The sequence below is a fragment of the Seriola dumerili genome, unplaced genomic scaffold (genome assembly GCF_002260705.1).
Source record: "Seriola dumerili isolate Sdu_G_001 unplaced genomic scaffold, Sdu_1.0 BDQW01000025.1, whole genome shotgun sequence".
Taxonomy (NCBI): domain Eukaryota; kingdom Metazoa; phylum Chordata; class Actinopteri; order Carangiformes; family Carangidae; genus Seriola; species Seriola dumerili.
The window spans coordinates 11,187,269-11,197,882 of NW_019174280.1; the positions used below are offsets into that span (position 1 = coordinate 11,187,269).

The window sequence follows — 10,614 nt, forward strand, 5'->3', positions numbered from 1 at the left end:
AAAGTTGGCCATAGGTTTATTATGCAGGGAATGAAAAAAAAAAAAATAGGTAAATGCATATACATACAAATATAAATACATTAATCCTGCAATATGTACAGACTTGGTTAGTCTGTTAATCTTTTTTTTAAACTGTCTCATCTTGATTTAACTTAGTTCTATAGTTACGGTGTTGTTTTTCTGTGTTACGTGATTTGACAGGGTTCGTGACTTGATGCACCAAGCAATTCAAGCCCTGACTTATCTTGTGGTTCCGTTATCTCTGATACGATGCTGCTTATTAATATTCATCTTAATATGACTCACTTGTACAACATGCTGCCTAAACTGCTATCAGTCACAAACACCGCAAAAAAGTGTATGTGGTGCAGAGGCGAAGGTCTCAGAAATCATTGACGATATCTTCCATTTCTCATGATGAAGAATTTCCACCATACAGACAGATGTGTGTAGGTCACACAGCTGCCACAGGATGGCAGTGTTCAGTAGACATGACAGTTCAGCACACACTCCGGTCCTTCACAACACAGTTGGACACTTCCACAGACATGTACAACTCTGAGTCTGTGTCTGTGTCTGTCACTGTCACCTTGAAATACATTTGAAAAGCAAAGCCTGAAACTCTTTTCGTCTACAGACCTCTGAGAGGCCTTAAACGGATCCAGCAGAGCCAAGAGGAAGATGAAAATAACAACTGTTGATACTGTAAGTCTGGCAGCCTGTACCATAATGAATGATGAATCACTTTCTCTGTAAATGGTTGAGTAATGCTGTGGCTTCATAGTCAGAAGCCGTACTTTCTGAATCAGTACTTTCTAAAACTGACACACAGTTGTCACCCTTGTGTACACACACAAAAAAAAAAAAAAAAATGCTTCAGGACCATAAACCTTTCAGTATGTCTCATGGAGAACTGTGTGTAACTTACTGTTGAGTTCTCACGATACAGAAAGGTGAGCACTTGCCTTGCCCTTCCACTGTGGCCTTGCATGTCTTTGCGCTAACAGGATTGCATAACATAAAATATATAAAAGTGAGCCCTGTGATGTCCATTGGTGGGATATAGGCTCCAGCCCCCCTTGGGGCCATTACAAGGTTTAATCTTTAACATTTAAATAGGAAAAAAGCATTTAGGGAGAGAGGCCTGCTGCCACTGAAAAGGCCTGATACCTTTGGTTGAAATCTCACCTCAAGGTCCATTTAGTAGCTGCTATGGAGCTTTGATTACATCACATGATCATCAGGCGATGGTGTTTGCCCAGTTTTCACGGAACTGTAGATTTAGACATTTCTTTCCTGAGCACCTCTCTTCTACTTCTGTCTCCATGAAGTGTATTTCCACGTCCATTAGTATCCTGCTTTTGACACTTATCCTGTTTTTTGATGATTCGGGATATGCCGTTTACATGAGACGTGAAAAATATGGGTTTCACATCCTTGTATACATTATAACAGTACCCAGATTTCTGATTGTGTCCCATCTCAGCCATGAGATGGTTCAGAAACCTGCAAGGTGTTTACAGTATAGGCAGTTTACAGTATGAGGTCAAGTTTCTGAAAGCAGGATAAACTTTTAACATGAGCAAACCATAACCAGGATACTCAGTGTCAACAATTAATATGAAGCTTAGTTTTTATGCCAACATGCAAGTTACACCTGGCAGTACTGGGCACAATGAAAAAAGAAATCCTGCCAAAAATGACTAAAAAAATACTTTTGAAATTCTTAAACCACTTTATTTTATGGATCATAGCTTTCAAAACAAGTGGTCATACCTGTACCTTAACCCCCCCCCCCCTTCAGTTCTGATTTTCACAATGCACTGACAGCTGTGATAGTGGTAACATGACTGACCAGTGTTGTGCTCTGGGAGAAGCAGTGTCTTTTATTGTGAAATGTGCAGTGGGAGGATCAGTGCAAGGCCAGATTCTGTGTCCAGGTTCCCCTCTCTTTGCAGTTGGATTCATGCGGTTTGAGACGCTGTCTGCTCCAGCCTGCTGTCACCTTACTCTCGGTTAGTTGTGTGTGTTTGGAAGCAGATTAGCTGACAGTCATGGCGAAAGCCTCGGGGCAGCGCTCGTACCTGGTTCTGGAGAACTACATCGGAGGGAAATTCGTCCCCTGCCGGAACCACATCGACTCCTCCGAACCGTCCACCGGAGAGGTCTACTGCAAAGTACCTGACAGCGGCAAAGAGGAGGTGGGACATCCTCAGAAATTGATATTTTTACTTTATTTACATTATGCACTATGCATTTGGTGCTTCCTCAGGAGTGCATAGAACTTATAGGCTAGGCTACTGTCCCTTGCTGAAATTATACAATATTTGTAGTTATTTGTCCTGTGTTTGGCATATGTTGTAATCTGAGATCATTTTAAATCTAGCATGACTGGACTCCCTTGTGAAGCTGTTTTTGAGTTAATATTTTTCATGTTGTGTTTCTAATTTTTTGTCCACTCCTTTAAATAACCACCATAAACATAAAGATTTATAATCACATTGTGTTGGATGGCATTTTATTGCAAGCCCTTGGGTGAAGTAGTACTTGCAATGGTAAAAAGGAAATTAGCATGGCAATTCATTTCTATGTGCTACATATTCTTGTTGAATATAAGGTAGGTGAAGGTTAGTTCAGATTAGAAACACAGTTTCAGAGGGAAGCACCTTTGCTCTTTGCAGAGTCAACAGTCTAGTAATGATTAAACATATTAAACACACTCCATAAACGTTCATATTTTGTACTCAACAGTGGTAAGATTATAGAGAGTAAACATGTAATAATCAGCATTACTGTAGTACTAAGTGAAATCAAAGTTTTCAGCCAATGTGATGCACACACACACACACACACACACACACACAGAGGAGGTCCTAAGAGGTGAAAGTATCCAGTAGGTCTATATCACAAGAAAGCAGCATTTTTCTTTCTCTGCCCTTTAATCCTAAAGTTTATCTTGAGGCCCTTTGGTGTATGTGACCCCCAAATTGTGAACTGCTTGCGCAGTGTGGTGTAACACACTCCATCCTTTAACACAATCTGAAAGTCCCACAGAACAGCATGCTTATCTCCCTGTGCATGACTTCCTGCAGGTGGATGCAGCGGTGGCAGCAGCTAAAGAGGCCTTCCCCGACTGGTCCGCCCGCAGCCCACAGCAGCGAGCGCAGATCCTCAACAAGCTGGCCGACCTGATCGAAGCCCACCTGGAGGAGTTTGCCCAAGCTGAGTCCAGAGACCAAGGTGTTTTATAATACACGTGATACACATGATACACTTCTTGGATCAAACCAAGAGTCAGTCAGATTAATCAGTCATGTGGGATTAAGTAAGTGGGTCAAAACTGGTCTGTTTTCAGTATAAACAAGGTGGTTACTTATCTTAAGCACGACTGGATGCCCGAACCCTTGCAGCTGATATCATGTTGCGTCTATATTGTAAAACCAAATAATGTAGTAGGCCTTTTGGTGACACAAGATTGAAGGTCAAGAGGTCATGAGCAACAGTGGGAGTTATTCTGTACTTTGGGGACATTTGATTTTTGGGGATATTTTGTCATGGACGCAAAGTGTGGTTGAAAGGCACATTCAGACCCGATGATAGTTATAGAATAACAAAAAGTGTTTGCTCAGTGTTTCAACAAACACCATTGGTGCATAGTTTATCTGTTATGTTGGTGTTTTTCTTTCCAGTAATGTGTAAACAAGTGCTGTGTTATCCCCTGCTGTTCATCACTTAAACCTCCTTGGTGTAAATTACAGGTAAAACAGTAACATTTGCACGGACTGTGGACATTCCCCGATCGGCGTACAACTTCCGCTTCTTTGCGTCATCGGTGCTCCACCACACCACCGACTGCAGCCAGATGGACCACATGGGCTGCCTCAACTACACCATCCGCTGTCCTGTGGGAGTGGGTGAGCACTCAGTGTGTTTACATTACGACCTGCAAATGTTACATTTGTGTTTTTTGTGTTTTTAAATTGTGTTGTGGTGTGTGCAGCCGGTCTGATCAGCCCCTGGAATCTCCCCCTGTACCTGCTGACATGGAAGATAGCGCCAGCAATCGCTACGGGAAACACGGTGGTGGCCAAACCCAGCGAGATGACCTCCGTGACAGCTTGGATGATGTGCAAGTTGATGCAGCAGGCTGGTAGGACCACAGCACCCACAATGCAATAGCAATGGATGCACATATGCAGAAGTTAGAGCGATTCTCTCATTCATTACTGCACGTAAACATAATGTGAAGATCTTCACATATAATTTCTGCACACTGTCAAAACTCACTTTAAAGTATTTCTATCAAAAAACTTTTACTTGTACTTTCTATACCTTTATGAAAAATGAACAATAATAAATGAGTGATGGATACATTAATGGCCGTCTCTGTCTGCCTCTGCAGGTGTTCCTCCAGGAGTTGTCAACATCGTGTTTGGCACTGGTCCGAGAGCAGGTGACGCCCTCGTTGGCCATCCTGACATCCCATTGGTCTCCTTCACTGGCTCCACAGCAACTGCCCAGCGCATCACAGAACGGAGCGCCCCCTACTGTAAGAAGCTCTCACTGGAACTGGGAGGTAAAAACCCTGCCATTATTTTTGCTGATGCAGACCTGGACCAGTGCATCGAGACCACGGTTCGCTCCAGCTTCTCCAATCAGGTGAGAAAAGAGTGTTTCTTAGTGTTACATTACTATGTGGCTTATTCCTCTGCCTTTAGCTTATAATTACCTTTAATGTTGCTATAATTAAAAAAAAAAAGTGGTTCGGTTTAATTTGACTGAAATTTTTTTCAACTAAGAGTGACAAAATAATAACTCCATTTAGTAACAGATCTTTCAGCTGCATCAATCTCATGGTCTTCAGGTGAATTTTTGCCCAGATGTAGTTGCCAGTTGAAGTTTGCTCAGTCAGTTAACAGGTACTTCAGGTAAAATCGCCTGAAGTTTTCTAAGCTAAGCTAACCGGCTGCTGGTGGTAGCTTCATATTTATCATACAGACAAAAAGTGGAATCATTTCTCTCATCTAACTCTGTTAGAAAACCAATAAACGTATTTCACAAAATGTCAAACTTTTCCATTAAGAGTCTAACTGGGTGGGTCCTAATAGGTCCCGCTTGATTTCCTCATCTTGAGTCTCTGTCCTGAGAGTGGATTTGTCAAAAGCTAGTTCTCTACACTTTATTTAAGTTTTGCGCTTATTCTGTATGTGTCATGTTTGTGACATGATTAATGACTTTCAACACACAGGAAACAAAGAAACAAAAGGACAGCAGCGCATATTCAAATCTGTCCAAAGTCTTTATCTGTTTTCTCAAACTTAAATAAGCACTTTTTAAGCAAAATTGTTTTATGAGAGTGCTACATGAATAAATATTGTTTTTATTCTAATTACTAATGTCAGTAAAATGAAGGCTATTATCCGTATGAACTCTTATGTCTGTATGTGATGAGGCTGCAGTGGCACCATTTGTCCACACGGGGGAGATCAAAGCCCATCTTATCATGAGTCAAATACACGGAAACAATGTCGTGATCCATCAGCATGAACATCTTCTCTCCGTGTTTTCTGCTTTCAGGGAGAAATCTGTTTGTGCACCAGTAGGATTTATGTAGAGAGGAGTATCTACTCTGAGTTCCTGGAAAGGTTTGTGGCTGCAACTAGGAAGTGGAAGACCGGTGTGCCTTCTGACCCCAGCAACAACAACGGAGCTCTCATCAGCAAAGAGCACCTGGAAAAGGTGGTTATATACGTGTAATGTGTGAGGTGCTGTGAAAGAACAGTTTTCCGTTTGAAAAGACATGTTTTCAATACTCATATCCTCTAAGTTGATCCCTCTTTGTCTTGATTCCCAGGTTCGAAGCTTCGTAGCACTCGCCAAATCTGAAGGTGGCATCGTCCACTGTGGTGAGGGGGTTGAGCAGCTGGACCTGCCTGAGCTAAACAGCTCCGGCTACTTCATGCCGGCCACCGTCATCTCGGGCATATCTGACAGCTCTCGTGTCATGCAGGAGGAGATCTTCGGCCCCGTCACCTGCGTCAGCCCCTTCGACACAGAGGATGAAGCCGTTGCCAAAGGTAACGGCGTGCGTTACGGTCTTGCGGCCACCGTGTGGTCCAGAGACGTGGGGAAGATTCACCGGGTGGCCAAGCGATTACAGGCGGGTTTAGTTTGGACCAACTGCTGGCTGGTGAGAGATTTGAACCTGCCCTTCGGAGGGATGAAGAACTCTGGTGTGGGGAGGGAAGGGGGGAAGGATTCCTACCACTTCTTCACAGAGGTGAAGAGTATCACGATCAAACACTAAGGAAAGGGAGGAAGCTGGCAACAGAGGCAGGTATTGATTGGAGGAACATTTTCTCTCTGAGGCAGGTACAGGGATGTTTTTGCAGTTAATCATGACATTCATCAGACTATGTCAGCAACTCTTAGGAATTTCAGGAACAGATTTCCTCTCACGCTCTCACGGATTGTTGAAGCTTGTAATTAGGTCACATTTGTAGAATACAAAAGTCAGAGAAAGTCACATTGCAACAATACAGACGATTAGCAGAGATCCAAAAGGAATGTTTAGTGAGGAGCAAATATATTACTGGGTAAAACATTAGAAAATTGCACCTCTATCATTTGTTCTTTGCTGAATATTTTGTACCACAATCCTCTATTTCTGAGCAGATGAAATGCTTGGAGTAGTTTTTGGTTTCAAAATGAGAAAAAGTACAAACCAGACAAGGTTAAACCGGATCAAGTGAAAGCTTATATCCTGCCCATTTCAACTGAAGAAGTCCAAAGCACGATTTATGACTTTAAAGAACAGAAACTTAATCCAACATCCTTTCAAAGTTTATACAGCAGGTTTGTGTCCTACATGGCAGTTCAGGAAGTGACAGTCATTCTGAAAGAAAGTAAAACGGTTATAATATTAATAGAAAAGTCAAAAGGTTTCTTGTGAAGCAGGTTAACAAAAAGAGAGTTATGATGTGTGTCGCAGGCTAACCTAACCCAAGAACAAAATAATTGTAGCTGAGTTTCATCAGAACAAAACATGTAATAAGTGTTTTGTAACACATACATGTGTTGCCCCAAATTAAAATACCCTACATGAATCACCCATGTGTTTTTGTTTACTCTTGAAGTCTGGGTTATGTCACTCTCGTCTGCGGAATGCAGTAACTCCTGATGTTGTACTGACACAATGTCAGTACGTAAAAGATAGATGTCAAATTCTGTGAGAAGAAAAGAGGTCTGCTGACAGATCACTGTTCACTTTGAAAGTGAAGAAGTCAACGTTTCACATGTTTATCAATACACTTTGTACTATTCATGTGTCATGATCCTTTACGCCTTAATCTGTTATAGATATAGATTTTTTATTTTTTTTTTTACATCACACAAACTTTACAGTATGTACTCAAAAGTAACTGTTTTACATTGAGGTTTTTTTTTGTTGTTTTTGTTTTTTAAATGTCTGACCTGCTGACGTAAGAAAGGTGACTAAATGTCAAACTGTCCCGTCTTGGTGGTTGGACGACATGTTTGAAGAGAGAAATGGGAGTGAGAGAAAGCCGATTGAACTGTATGACCGTCTGAAACACCTGCCATGAAAACACAGTGATGGAATGAAGATGCTCACATTGATTAAAGATAACATGCTGCTGTTTTGCAGCACGCTAACTTGTGCAGTACAGTACAGCTGAGCCTTTTTGCAGGTTTTTTTGGTTGTAAAGCAAAGTGTTAGACAAATTTTACATTTTGACATGATGAGCTGGATAAAAACTTAAGGGATCCGTCATTCCAATTTATGGATGATTAATGCACCGAATTGGAACGACAATCCGTCAACAGCTGTGCATTTCACAGATAACCGCAAATTTCAACATGTGGCACTAGTGTGACAAGTGAGGTCCATCAAATTCATCAGGACTCATTGGCCTCGAACCACATCTGTCTGTGCAGCGTTTTGAGTTAATTCATCCAGTAGTTGTTGAGATATTTCACTGGATAAGTGAAGTTTTTTACCCACTGGTGGCACTAAAGGGAAAAGTGATGGGGATTGTCAATCTCAGCAGGGTTCATCCTCTGGCACCCATGAATGTCTGGACTTCATGGCAAATCATATAATATTTCTTGAGATATTTCAGCCTGGACCAAAGTGGAGGACTGACCGACGGGCCGATGGACGAACCGACACTGCCGTTCACAAACTGATGCACATCCCAAAGCTACAACTCTTTCAAAAGTAAATTTATTAAAAAGTAAACTTAAGTGACTTGGCACCCAGCAGTTGTTGAATGCTGAAATAATCTAAACCTTTTTAAAATTAAATGATTCCACGTTAGTCATCCTCAGCAGCTTGCTTCATCTTCTCCTGACCCTGCTTTTCTTGCAGTTTTCTGCAGACTAACCCCCTCCACTCTTTGCTCCCCTATTAAACATGTCTCCTCTCCGTGCTAAACATCTGATCATGACTTAATGCAGTGCGAGATGAGACTGATGTGGGCGGTGGATCATGCATGCAGATGAGCATGTGCACTCTGCCTCATCTGGGCCTTCGTGCCAGTTTGGGGAAAGGAGGGTACACGTGGGAAGTGCCCTATCCGTTCAGTGAGTGTGTAAAATCACGTCCCCCGTTGAGCTGTACTTTAGGCGACATTTACCACAGAGCCAGTGTGTGCGTCCCACCCTCTATGTTTTGGCTAGGGAATGGGTATTGTGCTGCGTCAAGCTGCGTGATTGCATACACACACACACACACGCGCACTCCTGTGCCTTCCTCCAACTTAGCGTGTGATGAAATGGATACCACCCAAAAGTCAGGTTAGGAGGTCTGAAGAGACGTGTTGTGTGGCACCAACACGCACACACACACGCACACCAAATCATAATCTTTGAAACAGAGTGGGAACAAAGTAAGTCAGCAATTATTTCATTTTCCTCCGTTTCCGCCCTTTTTCTTGACTTATCTTTCATCTCCCCCTCTCTCCCCCTTTTGTGGATGTTTCATTGAGAAGGAAAAGGCTCATTGAAGCAGGTCTCACCCTGCTGTACGTGACTCTGAGGACACTGCCGGTGGCTTCAGCCAAACCAAGCATTTAACTTTCACCTCACTTATCGGGCACATGGAGGAATTAAAATAGAGCATCCTTTCTTTTTGTATCCATTAGGAAGCTGGAATGTATAAAGATGTGTTTTCATGCTGGCTGCAGGGATGTGATAGGCCTGCTGCAGAGGGTGTTCTCATTGATATGTATTTGGAGAGAACAGTCATAGCCAACGGTCCTTTTCTCTCTTCTATTGGCTAAAACCCAGTGCAGTAAGACTGTGAAATATTATCCTTTTATATGTTTTAATTATAAACACGAACAGGAACATTTGACTGTCTGTTTTTAAAGGGGTTAAAGTGTAAGTATGAGAGCAATATATAGAGACAGATAAGAGGAAGAGAGAAAAACAGACGCACGAACAAGGTCCAATCCTGACTTGACATGGAATCATTGTTTCCTTGTGCCCCAGATTCTGCAGATTGATAGCTTTGTTTACGTTCTTGGCTTGACAGTTATTGCTTGACTTGCAATGACATCTGAAATCAGTTCATATCACAGGCTGTGACCTTGTTCATTGAGTCATTAAAAAAAAAGTATTCTATGAAACACTAAGGACAAAACCAGCAATCAATGGTTTCCAGTCTTATCTCCCGTCTGTGGCATTTGTCTTCTTTTTTTTTTTTTTTCTTCTCCTCTTATCCTCCTCTCTTTCTCTTTGAATGTCATGTGTCACACACGGTAAGCTTGTGCTTTCTCACCACTTGCCTTTTCCCTCTCTGACTTCACTTTTTTTTTTACCCTGTCTCTCAAGGCCTTCTGTCACGTTTGGGTTCAGGGAATTTTCCACAGCGTGCAGCCTGGGTTTTGCGGTAGATAAGCCCTGAGATGAAGCTGAGCCCTGAGAAAATGCTGCAGTTCAAGCAGGTTAAGCAAACTCAGCCAAGAAAACCCCATCTCTACTGAGTGTGTTTGGAGGGTGAGAGAGAGAGTTACTTGGCTACAGAGGGCCAAATGTTTGTGGTCTCTACTAGGTGCAGTGTCTGAAATGACAGCAAAAAGCTGGAGCCACACACAGTACCTAAAAAAAACAACAAAAAAACATAACAAGAACATGGGTGAGAAGATGAGTAGTAATTATTCAGGTACAACATCCAACACTTCTTAAATTACCATTTTTTATAAGAAAGGAATGTGCTTTGCCTTTCATTTGATTAGAGAAGTTGCATTGATTGCAGTCTGAGGGAAACACTATGTGATTCAGTCACATAGTGTTTCCTGCAGAAACCTTAAGGAAAAGTCAACACAATATTTTGTTTCTCTTGTTATACAGCAACAGGGACATGTTTTATTTAATCAATGGCTTTGCTTTGGGCAAACATTTAAATATAATTAAAAAAAAATAAAGTAGACATATGTGGGATCAACTAAATACATCTGGCGATGCAACTTTTTAATGATATGTGATTAAATCATGAATTAATGTGCAACATTAGATCCCAAATTTGGGGCTATAAGGACCTTATGCAATACAGTTCAAAGTATTGATATAGTATATGTAGTATAGTATAAT

The 10,614-nt window shown here is 41.8% G+C and overlaps 1 protein-coding gene across 1 annotated transcript; it reads left to right on the forward strand.

Annotated features, from left to right (window-relative positions):
* The first annotated feature begins 1,885 nt into the window (after positions 1 to 1,885).
* On the forward strand, positions 1,886 to 7,106 carry aldh8a1 (aldehyde dehydrogenase 8 family member A1). The gene is made up of 7 exons (XM_022769406.1): positions 1,886 to 2,201; positions 3,093 to 3,240; positions 3,759 to 3,914; positions 4,001 to 4,150; positions 4,403 to 4,659; positions 5,578 to 5,739; positions 5,855 to 7,106. The coding sequence occupies exons 1-7, from the start codon at positions 2,055 to 2,057 to the stop codon at positions 6,305 to 6,307; spliced, it is 1,473 nt and encodes a 490-aa protein (XP_022625127.1). The 5' UTR covers positions 1,886 to 2,054; the 3' UTR covers positions 6,308 to 7,106.
* The last annotated feature ends 3,508 nt before the right edge of the window (positions 7,107 to 10,614 follow it).